The 22847-nt window shown below is 44.5% G+C and overlaps 1 protein-coding gene across 3 annotated transcripts in view; it reads right to left on the bottom strand.

Annotated features, from left to right (window-relative positions):
* ZC3HAV1 (zinc finger CCCH-type containing, antiviral 1) overlaps positions 1-22847 on the bottom strand; it is a 72058-nt gene that overhangs the window by 22690 nt on the left and 26521 nt on the right. For 2 of the 3 annotated variants that reach the window (XM_033193189.1, XM_033193190.1), the window contains exons 3-7: positions 17210-17462; positions 11339-12112; positions 10421-10522; positions 8079-8202; positions 5335-5512 (exon numbers count right to left, since the gene is read on the bottom strand). In XM_033193189.1, coding sequence (XP_033049080.1) covers positions 5335-5512; positions 8079-8202; positions 10421-10522; positions 11339-12112; positions 17210-17462 — 1431 coding nt within the window. Of the gene's footprint in view, positions 1-5334; positions 5513-8078; positions 8203-10420; positions 10523-10972; positions 12113-17209; positions 17463-22847 lie in introns of all 3 variants that reach the window. The other variant, XM_033193188.1, reaches the window with a different exon arrangement.

Raw genomic sequence — 22847 nt, 5'->3', positions numbered from 1 at the left:
AAGGGTAACATTTCCCCTTGGTTTAGTCCACATCAGAGATGAGTCTCAGGCACTGCTTGCTGTATAGGCTGGTTCATTCAACCCTCGCTATTGTAAGACTAATAGGACAGCAGGAACGTGCCCATGTCAGGGTATGTTATGGTCAAGAGGTCACACAAGTGACTGATGGTCCAGAAGCAACTCTCAAAGTCCCTCTCTTGTTTCTGTGTGCTGTCTGGGTCAATTACCAAGTGTTTCTATTGTAAAGGTATCCTAAGGTATTCTTGTAAGGATAAGTCTTTTCTGTGGTATCTGAAAATCAGTCATATCTGTGCCGAGCTGGCCCCAGTTCTTTGGCAATCCTAAGCTACAGTTGTCCCATACTCTTAAGTGACAGATAGTGACAGCCTTGCAAGATGTCTCCTTAGACCTTTTAGCTACCATTAATTTAATAGCCATCATGGGTCCTAGAGTACAGTACTATTACTCGAGGTCTGAATAAATGAATAAATCATACAGTCGCCAATTATTTATTCCCTACAAGACTTGAATCTATGTTTCAGTTGCAGTAAGCAGGTCTTAGCTTATATCCTGGGTGTCAATGATTGCCTCAACCTTGGCTTTCTAGAGCTGTGGCTTGTCCTTGCTCTGAGAGGGTCCCTCAGGCCATAGCCTCCCAGTGTTTCTCAACACCAGCTTCCACAGCTGCTCAGTTTAGCTACTTTGCTGGTCAACATCTTCGAAGACCTGAATCTGTACTCCCTACCTGGTGCACATCCAATGACTCCCATGCTCTGCCTGCCTGTCAGCCCTGCTATCACTACACCCTACACCATTGCTGCCCAGCTGCCCATCGATTCAGTCATCACTTCTCCTAATACCACACCCTCTCCCTGCCCACCATCTATGTAGGTATGAGTCCTGGTTAAGTACATCCATTTCCATAAAACAATATCTATTTTACCTCCCAGACAGCTCATAATCAAAGCATATGTACCTACTTGTTGGCAAAAATCTCTACACCTCAAGGTCCTCTTAGAGAGGTTCCAACCCAGAACTCTTAGTTACCTGACTTATTCAAAATTCAGTTACAAGAAATAAAAGCTGGCTACGCTTTTATTTATTTCTTCACTGGCTGAAGGCTACACAGTCCACTCCTTTCTCTAAATATTTTAGCCCGTACACTGGCTCAAGGCAGGTCACCAAAGAGCTCCAAACTTGGACCATCATGTATTGACCCATGAAAGAAACCAGGCTGCTCCTGATACGTGGGGTTCAAATCTCCCAGAAACATTATTTTAATTTTACTTGGACTCCCAGCAAGGAAAACGTTAAACCCAGGACCTGATTTTTCCTTTTTTTTTTCTTTAATAACTAGAGCCCAGTTTATGTAATGATGGGTCTTATTAGTAAGACAGTAAGAGTTCATTCACATCTTCAGTGAACGTCCAACAAACCCGCGTCACATTTAGTGAATACAACATTCATGTGTTTGCAGATTGAATGTTACATTCTAAAAACTCTGCAGTTTTCATGGGAATCCAGAATATAAAAATAAATAAAATAAAAACTCTACAGCTAACACAGACTAAATGTCCCAGAGAGAACTTTGTATTAAAAAACTCAGGAAGGGCTGGGCGTGGTGGCTCATGCCCGTAATCCCAGCACTTTGGGAGGCTGAGGCAGGCGGATCACCTGAGGTCAGGAGTTTGAGACCAGCCTGGCCAACATGGTGAAACCCCGTCTCAACCAAAAATACAAAAAATTAGCCAGGCATGGTGGTGGGTGCCTGTAATCCCAGCTACTCAGGAAGCTGAGGCAGGAGAATTGCTTGAACCTGGGAGGCAGAGGTTGCAGTGGGCCGAGACCACAACATTGCACTCTAGCCTGGGTAACAAGCAAAACTCTGTCTCAAAAAAAAAAAAAAAAAAGCTCAGGAAGTTTCTTGATGTTTTATTAGGGAACATGATTGAATTGTGTAAATTTAAATTTAAATTAAATACTCTCTTTCCCCGAATAGTTCTTTTTGGTTCTTGAAACTTTTTTTTTTTTTTTTTTGAGTCTTACTCTGTCACCCAGGCTGGAGTGTAGTGGCACAATCTTGGGTCACTGCAACCCCTACTGCCCGGGTTCAAGCGATTTTCCTGCCTCAGCCTCCCAAGTAGCTGGGATTACAGGTGGGCACCACCACGCCCAGCTAATTTTCTGTGTGTATTTTTAATAGAGACATAGTTTCACCATGTTGGCCAGCTGGTCTTGAACTCCTGACCTCAGGTGATCCACCCGCCTTAGCCTCCCAAAGTGCTGCGATTACTGACATGAGCCACCACGTCTGGCCTCCTGGAACCTTGATGTAACTAGAATGCAAATGTTTGCCAACCCTTCCCCTTTATATCTTACTGAAAATTCCAATTATTTGATATAAAAACCATCAAGACCTATAGCTTATTTTTATTTTAACCAAGGCTAATTAATTTAGGTTTATAATTTTATTTCCACAGGTGCCTGACAGAATCACTTATTTGACATCATCCTTGGCTTGAGCATACAAAGAATCTCTGCAAAGTTTAATATCATAGGCGTTTTCACACACACAGGAGTTTCAGCAGAACTCTGTTCAGCAAAGATGCTACATGGGCCACCACAGGAGAGAGGAGGGCAACAAGGAGGGGCCCAGGAGACCGCTCTGAGCCCCTATCCTATTCCACCAGGGCAGCCCTGCTTTACTCTCCTTGGCTCCTTTAAGGTCTTTGAAAGATGGTTGTTTTTTTTTTTTTTGAGGCGGAGTCTTGCTCTGTCGCCCAGGCTGGAGTGCAGTGGCCAGATCTCAGCTCACTGCAAGCTCCGCCTCCCGGGTTTACACCATTCTCCTGCCTCAGCCTCCCGAGTAGCTGGGACTACAGGCGCCCGCCACCTCGCCCGGCTAGTTTTTGTATTTTTAGTAGAGACGGGGTTTCACCGTGTTAGCCAGGATGGTCTCGATCTCCTGACCTCGTGATCCGCCCGTCTCGGCCTCCCAAAGTGCTGGGATTACAGGCTTGAGCCACCGCACCCGGCCTGAAAGATGGTTTGATAAAATGTATCTGCTGCTAAGACAGTTGGGAAATCAACATGCAGATGAATTCATGGTAGGGCTGTTTGTGGTTGAGGACCTCACCATAGCACACAGGGTTCCTGCCATGTGGCCCGCTATAGGAGGTGTTTTTCTCAGGCCTCACTAACATAACAGAGCAGTACCTCTCCCAAGTATTTGGTTTGCTTTGGCAGTTAGGTAGCTCAGAACCAAATGTATAACCCACTGATTTGTAACTATTAGTTCGGTGCAAAAGTAACCACTGTTTTTGCTATTAAAAGTAATTACCACCAACCCAAAAGTAATTTTACACCAACCTAAATATGTAGAACCTTACGCTGCCATTTCTTTGTCCCTGCATTATCTTTTTTTTTTTTTTTTTTTTGAGATGAAGTCTCACTTTGTCACCCAGGCTGGAGTACAGTGGTGCAATCTCGGCTCACTGCAACCTCTGCCTCCAGGTTCAAGCAATTCTCCTGCCTCAGCCTCCCGAGTAGCTGGGATTACAGGTGCCCATCACCACGTCCGGCTAATTTTTTGTATTTTTAGTAGAGACAGGGTTCACCATGTTGGCCGGCTGGTCTCGAACTCCTGACTTCAGGCGATCCAGCCCCCGCCCCTGGCCCCCCAAAGTGCTGGGATTACAGAAGTGAGCCACCGCACCCAGCCCATGCATTGTTTTTGGCTTCATTTTAATCTCTTCCTTTCATTTTCTGTTTCTTATCACCCTGATTTCATTACCTGCTTAAGGTCTGCTTTCTTTCTCTCTTTAATCTATGAGTTGAAGGGAGGAAGGGACACTGAGACAGAAGAACAGAAGCTCTGCTCATCTAAACTTCCATCCCCTATTACTATGCCCCTACTATGGGTCAGCCTAGAATCTTCTAGTTCCAGTCCTTTAAGTCCATCTAAATCCAGACTCTGACTGAAGAGTAGTGACTATCTGTACCAGACGTGGTTTCACTGCGTTAGTGAATTAACACATGCCCTGGTCTAATTAACCATGCCATCATCCATATGGTCCTTTAAGTTCTCACTCTCGCCCTCTTTTCCAGCTCAAAGCAGTAGTCTCTGTATATTTATGTGTTTATACATAGAAAGCTATCTCAGGCCGGGCGCAGTGGCTCAAGCCTGCAATCCCAGCACTTTGGGAGGCCGAGACGGGCGGATACAAAATACAAAAATTAGCCGGGCGAGGTGGCAGGCACCTGTAGTCCCAGCTACTCGGGAGGCTGAGGCAGGAGAATGGCATGAACCCGGGAGGCGGAGCTTGCAGTGAGCTGAGATCCAGCCACAGCACTCCAGCCTGGCCAGCAGAGCGAGACTTCATCTCAAAAAAAAAAAAAAAAAAAAAGAAAGCTATCTCAAGGTTCCACTCTCCCCTCTGATGGTGAGGAAAGAGGGAAGTGCAGATGACATGTCTCAAGGAGTTCCTTAAAAATAATTAATATATGGCCGGGCACAGTGGCTCACATCTGTAATCCCAACACTTTGGGAGGCCGAGGTGGGTGGATAACCTGAGGTCAGGAGTTCAAGACTAGCCTGTCCAACATGTGAAACCCCATGTCTACTAAAAATACAAAAATTAGCTGGGCGTGGTGGTGCATGCCTGTAATCCCAGCTACTCGGGAGGCTGAGGCAGGAAGATCGCTTGAACCCAGAAGGTGGAGGTTGCAGTGAGCCAAGATTACGCCATTGCACTCCAGCATGGGTGACAAGAGTGAAACTCCATCTCAAAAAAAAAAATTAAAATTAATATATACTTTAATGTATGACTGCAACTGGAGTGCATGCTTGCTAAAAAAAATTGAATATAGCTGTGTACAAAGTAAAAAAATACCACTTCCTCTCCCACACTCCATGGGTAACCACATAGGCATCAAACATTTTATTAATAGTGTTCTTTTTATTTTATTTATTTACTCATTTATTTTGGAGACAGAGTCTCACTCCATCCCCCAGGTTGGAATGCAGTGGTGCAATCTCAGCTCACTACAACCTCCACCTCCCAGGTTCAGGAGATTCTCCCGCCTCAGCCTCTGGAGTAGCCAGGATTATAGGCGCCTGCCACCAGGCCCGGCTAATTTTTGTATTTTTAATAGAGATGGGGTTTCACCATGTTGGCCAGGCTGGTCTCGAACTCCTGACCTCAGATGATTCGCCTGCCGCGGCCTCCCAAAGTGCTGGGATTACAGGCGTAAGCCACCCTGCCCAGCCAATAGTGTTCTTTTTAAGTTGACAAGTTTAAACAAGAGCCCTCTACAAAGAGGAACAGTGCTCACCTCTTCCCCATACTGAATCCATGTGCCAGATTCATTCTTCCAATACCAAATCCATGTGGTGGTGAAGACAGAATTGGCTGGGTTGGTGACAGAAGAAGGAGTGGAGAGGCGTCGGACAGGAATGAAATCACAACAACTCATTTCCCGAAAATTGATTGTGTAACTTCCTACAGAACAGCTGAGAGAGAAAAGTATTAAGTTAACATAATGTTTCATTGACCCCTGTTTTCTACAATCTCGTCTTCCCTAATGAGAGCGCAGAATTAAACTTTCAGGGCTAAAATAGATCTTCAAGTTTTCTTTCCATAGCTTCAGGTCCTATACATAAAAGAAACATGGAAATGCAGAGAGGAAAGTGACTTGCCTGCACCACATAATTAATGGTGTCACATGGTGCATTCTTCCCTCAGAAAAATCCCAAAATAAAACTATGCCCACAAAACTCCTGATTGGCCCAATGTTAGAAAGTAAGTTAGAAATTCACATTTGGTCCATTTTAAAAATTATTTATTATTATTTAAATCGCTATCAAAATGTGGAGACCCTTGTGGAAAATTGGCAAGGTTAAAGTTATTTTCATAATAACATTAAACATTATTTGCTTTTTTCACTTTCATTCTCTCATGAATACATGATGAAATTTTCCAGAGGCTACACAATATATGATTTCACAGCAGATTGAATAAAGAAGCAGATATGAGAATCTAGTTATCTTCTATCATGCCAGACATTACTTTGCAAAAATATAAAACTCCTCTCAATAAATTTTTTGTTTTGGAAAACAGTTATTTTATAATTGTCCATATAAATATTATATATACATATATAAATACACACAGTTATATACCTGGGTATGTATATTAAATGGGCATACATGAGTATGTATATAGTATTAAATATAGTTACATGAAACATGTTCATTATGTTAACATATAGCAAGCTTATTCTTATTTTTAAGTGAATCAAATATATAATTGTTCTCAGTTTTAATTTTTAATATGGTAAATATTGATAGCTATATTCCACATAAACAGAAATTCTTTGGGATCCTGAACACATTTTTTTTTTCTTTTGAGACAGTCTCGCTCTGTTGCCTGGGCTGGAGTGCAGTGGCGCAATCTCGGCTCACTGCAACCTCTGCCTCCTGGGTTCAAGCTATTCTCCTGCCTCAGCCTCCCAAGTAGCTGGAATTACAGGCGCCTGCCACCACGCCCAGCAAACTTTTTGTATTTTTTAAGTAGAGACGGGGTTTCACTACATTGGCCAGGCTGGTCTCAAACTCCTGACTTTGTGATCCGCCCGCCTCGGCCTCCCAAAGTGCTGGGATTATAAGCATGAGCCACCGCGCCCGGCCTTGGGTCCTGAATACATTTTAAGTGTTGAGGAGTTCTCTGACCAAAAAGTTTGAGAACTGCTGCTCTAAGAAAGACCTCTCAGATCAGTGGTTCTCAATCAGGAATGATTTTGACCTCCGTGGATATTTTACATCTGAAGACATTTTGGGTTATGACAACCAGCAGGGCTGGTGGCGGGGTGGTGCTTCCTGTCATCTGTGGATTGAGGCTAGGAATAGCGCTAAACAGCCCTGAGAGCAAACAACTATCTGGCCCAAAATGTCAGTAGCGCTCAGGTTGAGAAACCCTGGTCTCAACTTGCCTGGGGTCGGAAATATAGACATAGCAACAAGAAAATAGCTGATATCGCCCTCTAGTGGTAAAAATGCAGCAACACAGAATCTCCATCCCCCAAATCACTAAATTCTCATATGATGAAAAGTAATGCAACTTTTCCCCCTAAAGAATTTCCTTGTTAAACTGGGATGTTTCTTATATCCCTGCACACCATAGATAAATATGGTCATATGGGTATCACCCATTTCAGCTCTTCCAGAAGGAGAAATGTTTTTACTTATTTTTGAGACAGGGTCTCACTCTGTCGTCCAGGCTGGAGTGTGGTGGCACAATCACGGCTCACTGCAGCCTCGACTTCTTGGGCTCCAGTGATTCTCTCACATCAGCCTCCCGAGTAGCTGGGATCATAGGTGCGTGCCACCATGCCTGGCTAGTTTTTGTATTGTTAGTAGAGACAGGGTTTCATCAAATTGCCCAGGCTAATCTCAAACTCCTGAGCTCAAGTGATTCTCCTGCCTCAGCCTCCCAAAGTGCTAGGATTATAAGCATGAACGACGCTCAGCCAGAAGCAGAAATGTAAGGTACCCTCTTAGACGACTCCAGGCTAGAGAAAATAGCAAACATTAAGGAAGGTATTAAATGCTAAAGTACACAACAAAATTCTACACTAAAACTATAAGAAATTATTCAAATCATGTTTTTAAACTATGAAGTTAAGCCAAAGGCTCTTTCATCCTAAATCATTTAGTACTTTTAATAGTTCCGTGATGAACTGATCAGGATACAAACCGGCCTCTGCACTGTGTTTTTCTGCAGGACACAGACAACTATCAGCTAAACAAATAATCATGTCACTGTTTGTTTCATTTGAGTTAGCAAACATTCCCAGGGTCTCTAGTATTAGCCAGGCTCAGTGTGACCTCAAACCCACCCAGCGGTGTTTTTCCTTCATTAACTCAGCAGGCACTTGCCATTTTTATCTCAAGAAGTATTTCACACTGGAATGGGATTCCGATGGAAAAGTGTTTTTTTCTTTTTCCCCTAAGAATAGCACTAATGCTTCCCTTTGATAATGTTGGGCTCTTGAAAGGTGGAGTACAGTCACCAACTTACATGTGGATTCTGGGGTCAGAGTAGGCTTCCTCGATCATCTCCATGTGGTTGAAGTCCGTCCAGGTTTTACCAATAAGCATCTGCCACCGGTAAGGCAGATGGAAGTGGACTTTGCTGCAGCTACCTACAAAGACAAAGATGGGGTCTGAGGGACTGTTGAGCGGGGATTCTAAACAATTCAGTCAAGTTCACTGCCAGCTTTCCCCATCCATTCCTGCCTGCCCCCTGCCAGACAGGTCCCATCTATACCTGCTGACATTGCTGTGTGTCCATTATCCAGGTTCCTTCATTACCTTGGAGATGCATCAGAAAACAAAAATTCAGGCCGGGTGTGGTGGCTCACGCCTGTAATCCTACCATTTTGGGAGGCCAAGACAGGCAGATCACTTGAGGCCAGGAGTTCAAGACCAGCCTAGCCAACATGATGAAATCCTGTCTGTACTAAAAATACAAAAATTAGCCAGGCATGTTAGTGGGTGCCTGTAATCCCAGCTACTCGGGAGACTGAGGCAGGAGAATCACTTGAACCTGGGAGGTGGAGGTTGCAGTGAGCCGAGATCACTCCATTGCACTCCAGCGTGGGTGACAGAGTGAAATTCTGTCTCAAAAAAAAGAAAAAAGAAAAAAAGAAAAGAAAACAAAAATTCCCCACTCCCCCCAAAGTCACTCTACCCAGATAGAAATTTGAGGTAATCAGAAATTTAGTTACCCTTTCTGCACCCCCCAAGTGTATTAAGCCAAAATGCTCTCCGGCAGAGACAACAGCCTGTATTTCCTTTTTTTTGTTTGTTTGTGGTTTTTTTTGTTTTTTTGGTTTTTTTTCAGCCTGTATTTCCTTGAAGCCCTGGCCTACAGTTCATCTCTTCAAGAAAGATTCTCCTAACGAATCCCACTCCATCCCCATCTGACTTGTATTTTTTGCATTCCTTTAGCCAGTACCCAATACTCAGCTGGGGGTTAATTTTTTATACGTTTTTACTTACTTCACGCAGTTTTCTCATTTGCAGATTTTTTGTTTGTTTGCTTTTGTTTTTGTTTTGAGGCAGAGTCTCACTCACTCTGTTGCCCAGGCTGGAGTGCAATGGCACAATCTTGGCTCACTGCAACCTCCACCTCCCGGGTTCAAGAGATTCCCCTGCCTCAGCCTCTCGAGTAGCTGGGATTACAGGCCTGTGCCACCACGTCCGGCTAATTTTTGTATTTTTAGTAGAGATGGGTTTTCACCATGATGGCCAGACTGGTCTTGAACTCCTGGCCTCAAGTGATTACCTGCCTCAGTCTCCTAAAGTTCTGGGATTACAGGCCTAAGCCACCGTGCCTAGCATTTTATGGATGTTTTCATGCCCTACCTTAATTACAAAGTCACTAAAGAGAAGGCTGCACTATGGTTTAGCTTACTTCCCCCTTGCATATTTGGCACAGGGCTAGGCATACAAAAAATAGCCATTGCAGAAATGCCGGCTAAAGAATGAATAGACGTTATAAGCTAGAGTACACGAAGATAGAAAATAGTTCTGTTTTTCAAAATTTGCATTGTTATGTTTAAATTATTTTGAAATATTCAAAATAAAGATGTGTGACAGCTCCAAAACAAACAAACAAAAAAGACAAGTTTAGACACTGCAGGGACACCTTGAGTGGCCCCACTTGAGACCTGGCTGATTGAAAAGTACATAACCACTCATTATAGTTCACAACTCACACTTGTTAGAATGGCTGCTATCAAAGACAAACAGTGACTGGGTGCAGTGGTTCATGCCTGTAATCTCAGCACTTTGGAAGGCCGAGGTGAGTGGATCACTTGAGGTCAGGAGTTCAAGACCAGCCTGGCCAATGTGCCAAAACCCCTTCTCTACCAAAAATATAAAAGTTAGCCGGACGTGGTGGGCACACGTCTGTAATCCGAGCTACTTGGGAGGCTGAGGCATGAGAATCACTTGAACCCAGGGGGCAGAGGTTGCAGTGAGCTGAGACTGCACCGCTGCACTCCATCCTGGGTGACAGAACGAGACTCTATCTCAAAACAAACAAACAAACAAACAAAAAAGGCAAACACACACATACAAAAAGAACAAGTGTTGGTGAGGATGTGGAGAAATGTGAACCCTTGCGCACTGCTGGTGGGATAGAAAAATGGTACAGCCACTATGAAAAATAGTTCCACAGAAAAAAAAAACATTAAAAGAAGTACTGTATGATCCCCCCAACTCCACTTCTGTGTATATATCCAAAAGAATTGAAAGCCGGGTTTTGAGAAGACATTTGCACACCCACGTTCATAGCAGCGTTATTTACAATGGCCAAAAGGTAGAAGCTTACAGAAAAGTCCTTAGGTTACTCACCATTAAACGGACAACCCTTATACAGATGGTCAAGACAAATTTCCTTTGAGCCATGATCATCCACCCTAGAAGATGTGGTCCTTGTGACATCAGATAAAGAATCTATGAAACAAAAAAGGATGCATGTATGCTGATCTTAATGTTTAAACCAAAAATCAAGGCACTTGGTCTCACAATGGGAAAGAATATCTGAAATGCAGGCCATGTTCAAGAAAATTCCTATGATTTATGTGTTTCTCATGAGTGTCTAGACAGCCCCTCCATACAACAAAAATGTGGACCTCAGAGTCCTGTGAAAGTTAAGTTTATTTCTTAAATCATAGTTGAAATATTCCTATTGTCAATAAATGTGGCAGCTTATTCCCTGTGGTTCTACTGGTTGGTCCTTCCCTGTCTTCATTAGTCAACCTCCTCACCAGACCACCCCTTAACCAAAACCCTCTAACTCTCTGCCCTTTAAGAACTGGGGAACATCCAAGGAAAAACCAGCAGCCATAGCCACTCTGCTGCAGACTCAAGACACAGGGGCCCGTTCGTTCTTCAGTGACTTACACTGAGCAGAGCCTGTTGTCTTCCTTGTGAGCTCACTGGCAGGGGAAACAGGAACCTGGGTGCAGTTCTGCCCCTGGGCCCTCCATACTGCAGCTCTGTTGCTTGAGGAAAGGGCAGCAGGTGACTGAGGCAGAGTCCTGACTTGTGTAGGGGCAGTGAATTCCCCAGGTGTGGTGGGGACCAGGCTCCTCAGACTATGACTTCCAGAACGTAACTTATCTTTCTCCCCCATGACTGCCATTGTTAAGCCAAAACCAGTGGCACCAGTTTTTTCTACATCAGTAGTTTTATCCGCCACTTGACTAGAGCCATTTGGTGTATTGTGAACAAACGTACTAGCCCCAAGTTTCTTCCCTTTGTATTTACCATTAACAAGTGCCACTCTTGGGCCAGCATCATCTGTGATTCTGCCAGTGGCCTGAACATCCCGGGAAGCAGGTCCAGCATCCTGAGTCCTAGGTATTGATATTTCTCTCTGACTGCTGCTTGTGCTTTTGTAATTTAAGGATCTGGTAGAAGTTATATCTGTGGCCACTCCATCAGCATTATTATTAAAAAGAGGGCCAGGCTGGACGTCCTGAGTTCCACTTTTGCCGTTGATGTTCCTGTAGTCTGAGGAAAGCAAGCCTGCACCCTTTCTGGTGGTCACAGCTTCAGGTGTTTGCAGAGAGCCAAGAGAAGAGAGGGTGGCAGGTAGCGTGGGAGGAAACACAGTCTTTCTCCTGGCGCCTTGGTCATTCGTCCAGGATGTGGGGCTCTTCCACTTGGGGGCTGGTGTTGAATTGGAAGCAAGGTAAGTGTTGCCTGGATTTCCATGCAAGGGGTCCTCTTGACTGCCGTTCTCTAAAAACCTCCGGCTTGCTCCAGCCTGACTTGTTCCTCCAAGATCGGAAGCCTTGGACGAGCCTAACGGAGGCCGAGCGCGATCCTGACTCCCCAGATTCGTGAACTTGTGGGTCAGATCATCCACAGGTGTGTCCTCCAGGGAAGCCCTGTGGCCGCTCGGATCTGGACTAGGCGTGCAGGACCTCTCAGCAGACGCTGAAGCAGACGCAAGAAATTCTTGGCTGCCCTGAAAGAACCGATCTCTACTTTTGCTTCTAGCCCTATATGCCATGTTTCTGTGATGCGAGGAAGGAGCTAGGGGAGAAAAAGTCAAAATGAAACAAAGTAATGAACATTGGAGTTAATGGAACTGAGTTCCTACCACCCTTCCTCCTCTTAGCTTTTCCAGCCTTGCTATCCAAGTGCTATCAAATTACTTGGCCTAATCTGATGTGTAAAAATCTTGAAGATGGGTGGTTTGATGTGTAAAAATCTTGAAAGTGGGTGGTTTGACAATGACGGGAATTTTTTTTTTTTTTTAAGAGATGGAGTGTTGCTCTGTTGCCCAGGCTGGAATGCAGTGGCCCGACCACAGCTCACTGCAACCTGGAACATCTGGGCTCCAGCGATCCTCCCGCCTCAGCCTCCTGAGTAGCTGGGACTACAGGTGCTCACTGACTGTGTCAGTAGATGAAAGAATCTTGTCATTCTGCCTGCACGGCAGAGCACGTCATTCCATGGCCTAGGATGATAGTGAGACCCTGGCTCTCTTCTGGGACTCAAAGTAGCCCCCAAACCCCAAAACTTTTAGGTGGGGTTGTCCACTATCTCCTGATCCTGAGTCAACATTCACCACTGTGGTTAATGGAGAGAGAGAGATTAGGGCAAATCAGAGAAGATTTTCCAGAAAGCATTCGATTTTGCCCATATTGTGATATGGGTGTACCTGGCTATTGACAGATTCACAGTGCTTCAAACAAACCAACAGAAAATGAAACCACAGTCTAAAGGCCTGACTTTGTTTAAGCTGGAAATTTTTCTAGTTTTCTTCATCCCACTCCATAAGGCCAAAGTGTATCAGAAGTCAACATCAACAAAGCAGTGTGGCCTGGAGGGAACCGGCCTCCCTCTAGAAACTTGACAGGTCACACCCTCCTGGAAGCAGGGAGGAAGGAAGGAGTAAGGGTGTGTTTGTGAGCACGTGTGGAGTGTGTGTGTGGCGTGCATGCATGTGATGTTTATGTGGGGTGTGTGTGTGTGTGTGTGCTGGGGGTACATGTGGAAGACGAGCATGTCTGTGTTTGAGGCACATGTGCACATGTGGTGTGTGAATGTGAGGTGTGCACGTGTGCTCGTGTGTGTGAGTTGTGTTGTTTGTGTGGAGAAGGGATAGAAGAGACTTTTTTTCTCTTCCAAACCCCAGGGGGCAGCAGTAATGTAGTAAAAGCAAACACCCTCCTCCTGTCAAGAAAAGGCTTCACTTGGGAGATTAACTAGAAGTGAAAACATGTACAGATCTTTCTCATTCCCAATAAGTATACATTGAGATGCTACCACCAAAACCCATCCCTCCAGACGTTCCCCTGTTCAGAGGCCACTGTAGTGTGGGAGAAAAAACATTACATATGGGATCAGAACGTGCACTCTGCTACTTTCTAGTGGTGTGAGGCCTTGAAAATGTTACCTTTTATTTCTTCATTATATTATCCTTCATTCTCCTAAAAATGAGCTGAGGCTGCTTGCAATAAAAGTTGCTTACTATTTCTGAGTCTCAGTTTCTTTTCCCCCTTAAGTAAGGCTAATAAATGACATATCTGCCTTTTTTTGTGGTTTCACTGTGAGGACCAATGATGAAATATTTATTTGGGGTGAAAGTCCCTTGTAAATGACAAACCATTTCCCAAATATAAGGAAGTTTAATTGTTCATTACTTTGCACAGAATCTTAGAATCATGTATTCGATCTGCTTTATAAAATTCACCTTTTCTACATCCACTTCATAAAGACATTAAAAATGAATGTCAGTATATAATATGAAAATGCTTCAGAAATAGGAGCACTTGGCTGGGCACGGTGGCTCATGCCTGGAATCCCAGCACTTTGGGAGGCTAAGGTGGGTGGATCACTTGAGGTCAGGAGTTCAAGACCAGCCTGGCCAACATATTGAAATCCTATCTCTACTAAAAATACAAAAATTAGCTGGGTGTGGTGGCAGGCACTTCTAATCCTAGCTACCTGGGAGACTGAAGCAGAAGAATCACTTGAACCTGGGAGGCGGCCATTGCAGTGAGCTGAAGTCACACTACTGAACTCCAGCCTGGGTGACAGAGTGAGACACTGTCTCAAAAAAAGAAAAAAAAAGTAATAATAACACTTCATACTCCTTAGGATGGCTATTATTAAAAAAAAAAAATCAGAAAACACAAAATGATAGAGGATGTGAGAAATTTGAACCCATGTGCACTGTTGGCAGAAATGAAAAATGGCACAGCTGCTATAAAAAACGGTATGATTGTTCCTCAAAAACTTAAACATAGAATTACCATGTGATTCAGTAATTCTACTTCAGATTATATACCCCCAAAGAACAGAAAACAGGGTCTCAAAGTAGCATCTGTACACCATATTTACAGCAGCATTATTCACAATAGTCAAACTGGAAATGACTCAAATGTCCATTGACAGATGAATGAATGAAAAATATATAATTATATACATACAATGAAATATTATTCATTCTGACATATGCTATAACATGGATGAACCCTGAGGTCATCATGCTAAGTGAAATAAGCCAGTCAGAAAAGGATAAATATTGTACGACTCCACTTATATGAGGTACCTAGGGTTGTCAAATTCATACAAACAGAAAGCAGAATGTGAGGCCGGGCGCGGTGGCTCAAGCCTGTAATCCCAGCACTTTGGGAGGCCGAGATGGGCGGATCACAAGGTCAGGAGATCGAGACCATCCTGGCTAATACGGTGAAACCCCGTCTCTACTAAAGAATACAAAAAACTAGCCGGGCGACGAGGCGGGCGCCTGTAGTCCCAGCTACTTGGGAGGCGGAGGCAGGAGAATGGCTTGAACCTGGGAGGCGGAGCTTGCAGCGAGCTGAGATCCGGCCACCGCACTCCAGCCTGGGCGACAGAGCCAGACTCCTTCTCAAAAAAAAAAAAAAAAGAAAAGAAAGCAGAATGTTAGTTGCGAGGGGCTGGGGAAAAGAGGGAATGGGAGTCATTGTGATTTTTTTTGAAATATTAAAATATTGGGGTTTTTGGCCGGGCGCGGTGGCTCAAGCCTGTAATCCCAGCACTTTGGGAGGCCGAGGCGGGTGGATCACGAGGTCAGGAGATCGAGACCCTCCTGGCTAACACGGTGAAACCCCGTCTCTACTAAAAATACAAAAAACTAGCCGGGCGCGGTGGCGGGCGCCTGTAGTCCCAGCTACTCGGAGGCTGAGGCCGGAGAATGGCAGGAACCCGGGAGGCGGAGCTTGCAGTGAGCCAAGATCGCGCCACTGCACTCCAGCCTGGGCGACACAGCGAGACTCCGCTCTCAAAAAAATAAAATAAAATAAAATAAAATAAAATAAAATAAAATAAAATATTGGGTTTTTTTTTTTTTAAAGAAATGGCACTGAGGACCATAAATTAAATTGTACATAGTTTTGCATCAATAATAAATTTTCTGTATTAATTGTCTTGTGAATATGTAAGAGAATGGTCTTGTTCTGAGGAGATACATGCTGATATATTCAGGTGTGAAATGTCATGCTATTTGCATATATCAAATGCTTTAACCACCAAAATGTTCTACGTGTGTGTGAGTAGCTATATGTATATACAGATAGAAAGTGCTAAAGCAATTGGGACAAAATATTAACAGCTGGTAAATCTAAACAATTTTATGTTTGTTTCTTTTCCTTAAAAAAAAAAAAAAAAGCTTTAGGCTGGGCGTGGTGGCTCACGCCTGTAATCCCAGCGCTTTGGGAGGCCAAGGTGGGTGGATCATGAGGTCAGGAGGTGGAGATTATCCTGGCTAACACAGTGAAACCTCGTTTCTACTAAAAATACAAAAAAAAATTAACCGGGCGTGGTGGCAGGTGCCTGTAGTCCCAGCTACTCAGGAGGCTGAGGCAGGAGAATGGCATGAACCTGGAAGATGGAGGTTGCAGTGAGCTAAGATCACACCATTGCACTCCAGCCTGGGTGACAGAGTGAGACTCTATTTCAAAAAAAAAAAATGCTGGGTGCTGTGGCTCACGCCTGTAATCCCAGCACTTTGGGAGGCCTAGGTGGATCACAAGGTCAGGAGATCGAGACCATCCTGGCTAACATGGTGAAACCCTGTCTTTACTAAAAATACAAAAAAATTAGTTGGGCATTGTGGCGAGTAGTCCCAGCTACTCGGGAGGCTGAGGCAGGAGGCTTGAACCCGGAGGACGGAGCTTTCAGTGAGCTGAGATCCTGCCACTGCACTCCAGCCTGGGTGACAGAGAGAGACTCCGTCTCAAAAAAAAAAGCTTTATTAATTAGTTTTTAGGAAAATGATACACACTTTTTAAACCTGGGGGGCTGGCGGGGCGCGGTGGCTCACGCCTGTAATCCCAGCACTTTGGGAGGCCGAGGCAGGTGGATCACAATGTCAGGAGTTCAAGACCAGCCTGGCCAATATGGTGAAACCCCATCTCTACCAAAAATACAAAAATTAGCCGGGCATGGTGGCAGGCACCTGTAGTCCCAGCTACTTGGGAGGCTGAGGCAGGAGAATTGCCTGAACCCGGGAAGCAGAGGTTGCAGTGAGCCAAGATCGTGCCATTACACTCCAGTCTAGGTGACAGAGCAAGACTGTGTCTCAAAAAAAAAAAAAAAAATTACACCTGGGGGCCAGCAATAGTGCTAAGCATAAAAATTGAATTGCAAACATTGCATGTATACTACCATTATAATTATGTAAAAATGGTGTATGCATATGCATGAAGTTTGGAAGGGAAAACGAAGAGTTTTACGTGGCAAGGTAGAGTTTTTATGGCAGAGTTTTTCTTTGTTGCGATTTCTGCTGATTTGAAAGTTCACACAATTGGCCGGGTGCAGTGACTGATGCCTGTAATCCCACTACTTTGAAAGGCTGAGGCAGGGAGATCATCTGAGGTCAGGAGTTCAAGGCCAGCCTGGCCAACATGGCGAAACCTTGCCTCTAATTTATACGAAAATTAGCTGGGTGTGGTGGCGGGCACCTGTAATCCCAGCTACTCGGGAGGCAGAGGCAGGAGAATCACTTGAACCTGGGAGGCAGAGGTTGCAGTGAGCTGAGATCATGCCACTGCACTCCAGCTTGAGTGACAGAGAGAGACTTTGTCTCAAAAAAAAAAAAAAAAAGAGTTCACACAATTGAAAAAGAAAGGCGTTTACCTCTGGGCCCCGGGGGATTCTTCTGCATATGCTTGCTGTTGCAGATGTCCTGGATATTCTGCACCACGTCAGGGTTCAGCCCGTGCTCCCTCATGATGGCCAGCACCTTTCTGTCCATCAGGTTATGGGACCGGAGGCAGTTGGGAAAACGACAGTTGCCTCGGGTGAAGTGGTCACAGATGTGGAGTCTTGAACACGGTGGCTGCTGGTTACAAATCTGCTGCCGACCCTCTCCCTTGTAACTTTTGCATATCTACAGAAGGGAGAAACAATAGCCAGAGTCAAAACACCTTCTTGTATCTGCCAAACGTTAATTAAGGCAAGCTCACGTGTGCAAAAATCTCTGAAGCAAACAGAGATATACCAAAGGAGGAAAAGTACACGCATATTCTACAATCTTTGATGAGTCACATTCAATTGGTAATTTACTTGGGGCAGAAGAGGCCCACAGACTAACTAAAAGATACTGATGAATTTGAAAACCCCTGGAAGAATCCATGTAAACTGGTTAGCTACAAACAGGACCCAAAGTGAGCCCTATATCATGAAGGAACACAGCATCGGAAGGCTCATCTTTGGTTATCAACTCGCTTTGCAATGAAAAGGACACATGGGTCTTACCTGCAACTGTTTGGAAATCCAAAATTTAGTCTCTGCTAGGCAGAATGACATTTCTCAAAAGATTGCCTAAAGAAGAGAAGTTTTATATTTCCATCTAAATAGATACATGTATGTGACTAGCTCTGAAGAGATGTAGTTCCTACTGGAAAGAGGGCAGAGAAAATACTGCAGCTGAGGCCAGGCCATATGATACAGAACTGGAGGATACTGGTTTTAAAATCTGAGACCCGGCCGGGCACGGTGGCTCAAGCCTGTAATCCCAGCACTTTGGGAGGCCGAGACGGGTGGATCATGAGGTCAGGAGATCGAGACCATCCTGGCTAATACTGTGAAACCCCGTCTCTACTAAAAAATACAAAAAACTAGCTGGGCGAGGTGGCGGGCGCCTGTAGTCCCAGCTACTCGGGAGGCTGAGGCAGGAGAATGGCGGTAAACCCGGGAGGTGGAGCTTGCAGTGAGCTGAGATCCGGCCACTGCACTCCAGCCCGGGCGACAGAGCAAGACTCTGTCTCAAAAAAAAAAAAAAAAAAAAAACTGAGGCCCTGGAAGCAGTTGTGTGACCTCAAGAGACTCCTTACCTACTCTCAGCCTCCGTTTCCTTTGCTGTAACAGGAGGAAAAGATCTGTTCTGTCTACAGAAACCAAGTTGTTAAGCAGACTAAATAACACAATTTGTAAATGTGTTATGCAAAATATATAAAGTGTGATGCAAGTGTTTGAACCATGAAATGAGGAAACCAATATAATTAGTAAGAAACCTGAATTTCAGACATTTTAATGAATCATTTCTATAGACTCTGAGCAAACCAGATCAGTATCGTTCACTGTGATCTGTCTAGATGGCAAAGCCATGATTCAAACCCCACTAGCAATGATTTAGCCACATGGACAATCGCTAAAACATGACTCAAGTAGATATAGGCAACTGCTATCAAGTCTATTATCCAGATTCTAGACTCTAGACCAGCGATTCTCAAAGTATGGTCCCCGGACCAGCACCATCAGCACTACCTGTAAACTTGTTAGAAATGCAAATCTTCAGGCACTTGCCTATATCCATAGAGTCAGAACCATCAGAGGTGGGGCCCAACAGTCTGTGTTTTAACAAACCTTCCGGGTGGCTCTGATGTACGCTAAAGTTTGAACTGTAGCAAAAAAGCACCATTAGCAACTTCACAAATAATGTTTTAGTAACATTCCTATTCCTACTAAACATTCTTGTTTAGTATCCCCTTGATACTAAACAAGAATGCTCCTGCCTTCATTAGGGCCAGAACAAATGAAAGCATTTCTTCCTTTAATAAGCAAATTTCAATTGTACAAGTTTATATACCAGGCAGTCAGGTTTGCCCGGTCTTTTTATGTTCTCACAAGTCAAAGCAAAATGAAAAAGTGTGAATATGTAGTTTTTTAGGGATGAGCGTGTGGCTTCCCACTGGTTACCTCCAGTATTTTAACATTGTGACTAACACTTACACGTGCTCTTAAATATTAGTTGAACAAATGCAAAACAACCAATGAAGTGACTGGAAACATTCCACTGTGGTCCCCATCTCTCACCCCCTAAACCACAAAGCTGTTTCTCTGCACTGCCTCTTGCACTTAGCCCCTCTCTTCCTCCTCATCCCTTCTGATAAAATCCAAATCAGTCAGGTATGGTGGTTCAGGCGGGGCACGGTGGCTCACACCTGTAATCCCAGCACTTTGGGAGGCTGAGGCGGGAGGATCATCTGAGGTCAGGAGTTTGAGACCAGCCTGGCCAACATGGTAAAACCCTGTCTATACCAAAAATACAAAAAATTATCTGGGTGTGGTGGTGCACATCTGTAATCCCAGCTACTCGGGAAGCTGAGGCAGGAGAATTGCTTGAACCCAAGAGACAGAGGTTGCAGTGAACTGAGATTGCACCACTGCACTTCAGCCTGGGAGGCAAAGTAAGACTCCATCTCAAAAAAGAAAAAAAAAAAAAATTCCATATTGCCCAAAACAACAGCTGCAAATCTGCAGGGATAATTCCTCCATTTTTAGAGAGCCATCCTGGACCAACTCTTCTTGAAATTAGCTGAACTCTGGCTGACTCCTCCTGCTAAAGCCTTATGAAAAAATTCCATGCTACTCCCCCAAGTTAAAACACTCCTTCAGAGCCTTCTCTTGCCCAGCATTCTTGAACAAAACTTATGCCAACAATACTAATTCATGCTAACTCCAGAAACCAGCTCCTCAGACCTCTAGTTCAGGAAATAATGCAGTCCCCCAGTCCAGAATCTTAACTCTCACAAGTGGAAAATGGCAATTAAATTATTAGCTAAAAATAAGCTTCAGGCAAGAACCTCCCCACCCCACCCTCTAATTGTGGGTACTGAATTCTAACAATGGAAAGGGAGCCTTGGGTGACGCTGACCTCTTCTTTGCACTGTTTGATGAAAGCATGATGAGAGCATTTTCCTAGAGGGACCCTCACAGCACTGTGGTCAGTGGGCTCTTCTGGGATCCCTTAACACAAAAGCACCTTCTCTTAGGTTCATGTCTGCCGACCTCCTCCCTAGAGAAGGGAACTGATACGGTTTGGCTCTGTCCCCACCCAAATCTCATCTTGAATTGTAGTTCCCATAATCTCCACATGTCATGGGAGGGACCTGGTGGGAGGCAATTGAATCATGGGGGCAATTACCCCCATGCTACTGTTCTCATGATAGTGAGTTCTCACAAGATTTTATGATGGTTTTATGAAGGGCTTCCCCCTTTGCTTAGCACTCACTTATCTTGCTTGCCGCCATGTAAGATGTTCCTGTTTTGCCATCCACCATGATTGTAAATTTCCTGAGGCCTCCCCAGCCATGCAGAACTGTGAGCAATTAAACCTTTCCTCTTTATAAATTACCCAGTCTCAGGTATGTCTTCATACCAGCATGAAAATGGACTAATACAGGAAGAGTGTCCTTATTCTCAAGGGACTCAACATAGATGTGTGGCCCAATGTTAAAAGTACCTGATGCTTTTGAAGAACTGAAGCAGGGATCAGACATGAAGAATGGCCTTTCCAAGCCCCCAGGTTAACACTAGACTAAGGACAGACCACAAAATACCTTCTCTCAAGTGTCATGGCAAGACTCCATCTTGTCATTCCCTCAATGAAAGGAAAAGGATGGGATGTCTCTGATCGTCAGTGGGAGCTTTAACAGGGCTGATGTATAAGGCATTTTTCCCATGCTGGTAGTGATGGGGGACTGGGCTAGTATCTAGGCCAAGGCCCATAGATATCCCAAGACAAGACCTTTAAACCTTGGACTCCTGGAATTGAGACAGAGAGAGACAGAGAAAGAGGGAGAGAGAGAGAGAGACAGAGAAAGAGGGAGAGAGAGACAGAGAGAGAAAAACAGAGAAACAAATCTAAGTATCTAGATAGAAGAATGCATGGGGCTGGAGAGAAAATGGGGCATATTTTCCTCTCCCCAACCCCCAACAAGTCTTTATAATGTGTCTTGCACTCATATCTCTCCTGAGCTCAGTGGCCAACTCAAAATCACTTCTCATGTTATAAGTTTTTTAAGTTCTTAGGGAAACACACTGAGCTCAGAGTCAAAAAGTGTTTAAGCCTCCAGAAGTCCCCAACAGCTATATCACCGTATATAAAAGTGCATCTGAGCTGGGTGCAGTGGCTCACGCCTGTAATCTTAGTACTTTGAGAGGCTGAGGCAGGAGGATCGCTTGAGCTCAGGAGTTCAAGACCAGCCTGGGCAACACAGTGAGACCCTGTCCCTACTAAAATTACAAAAAAAATTAGCCAGCTATGGTGGTGCATGCCTGTAGTCCCAGATACTTGGGGGACTGAGGCAGGAGAATAACTTGAACTCAGGAGGTCAAGGCTGCAGTGAGCCCTGATCATGCCACTGCACTCCAGCCCAGGTGACAGAGCAAGATCCTGTCTCAAAAAAAAAAAAAAGTGCAAATGAATTTCAATTTTACTTACATTTTCTCCATCCCTTCCACTCACCCATTATGTTTCTATCCCTCTCTTTAACTGTGAGGTTAACTTCTCTATTCATGGATTTTACTGGGCCAGAAACCACTCTTTAAACAGTATTCTCTGATCCTTAAGTCTATATTCCTGAGTGGAAGAAACTGTTAATAGTAAAAGAAGCTCCCAAGTTTTAGGTAGACACATGGTTACCCAGACAGAAACTACATTTCCCAGACTCCCTTTCAGCTAAGTGTGACATGTAATAATCTCTGGACAATGTGATTGAGCAGATGGGCCATAAACAATGTCCATGTCACATCTTTTAAAAAAGGAAACTGCTTGCCTTCCATTTACTTCCTCTCTACATTTCCACTGGCTAGAAAATGGTGACAGTGGGTACAGACTCATTGTACACAGAGATGGAAGCCACATTTTGAAGATAACAGAGCTGACCTACTGACCTGAGTCCCTTGATGACATCATCAAATCTAGCTGCCTGACAACTCAGGCTACCCCCCATTCACATCCAGGAAAAACCAAGAGTTGGCAAACCTTTTCCATACAGGATCAGATAGTAAATATTTTAGGCTTTGTAGGCCATTCTGTTTCTGCTGCAACTACTCAACTCACCCTTGCAGGGTGAAAGCAGTCATAAACGAATAGGTATGGTTGTGTTCCAATAAAACTTTGTTTATAAAAACAGGCTAGGTGCAGGGGCTCACACCTGTAATCCCAGAACTTTGGGAGGCCAAGGTGTGCAGATCACTTGAGGGCAGGAGTTCGAGGCCAGCCTGGGCAATGTGGTGAAACCCCATCTCTACTAAAATATAAAAATTAGCCGGGCATGGTGGTGGGCACCTGTAATCCCTGCTACTTGGGAGGCTGAGGCAGGAGAATTGCTTAAACCTGGGAGGCAGAGGTTGCAGTGAGCTGAGATCACACCACTGCACTCCAGCCTGGGTGACAGAGCGAGACTCTGTCTCAAAAAAAAAAAAAAAAAAAAAAAGGTGGCAGGCCAGCTTTGGGCTCTGGGTTATAGATTGCTGACTCCTGACC

Source organism: Trachypithecus francoisi, unplaced genomic scaffold, assembly GCF_009764315.1.
Source record: "Trachypithecus francoisi isolate TF-2019V2 unplaced genomic scaffold, Tfra_2.0 Lachesis_group4, whole genome shotgun sequence".
NCBI lineage: Eukaryota > Metazoa > Chordata > Mammalia > Primates > Cercopithecidae > Trachypithecus > Trachypithecus francoisi.
This window is presented reverse-complemented; position numbering and strand designations above follow the sequence as displayed.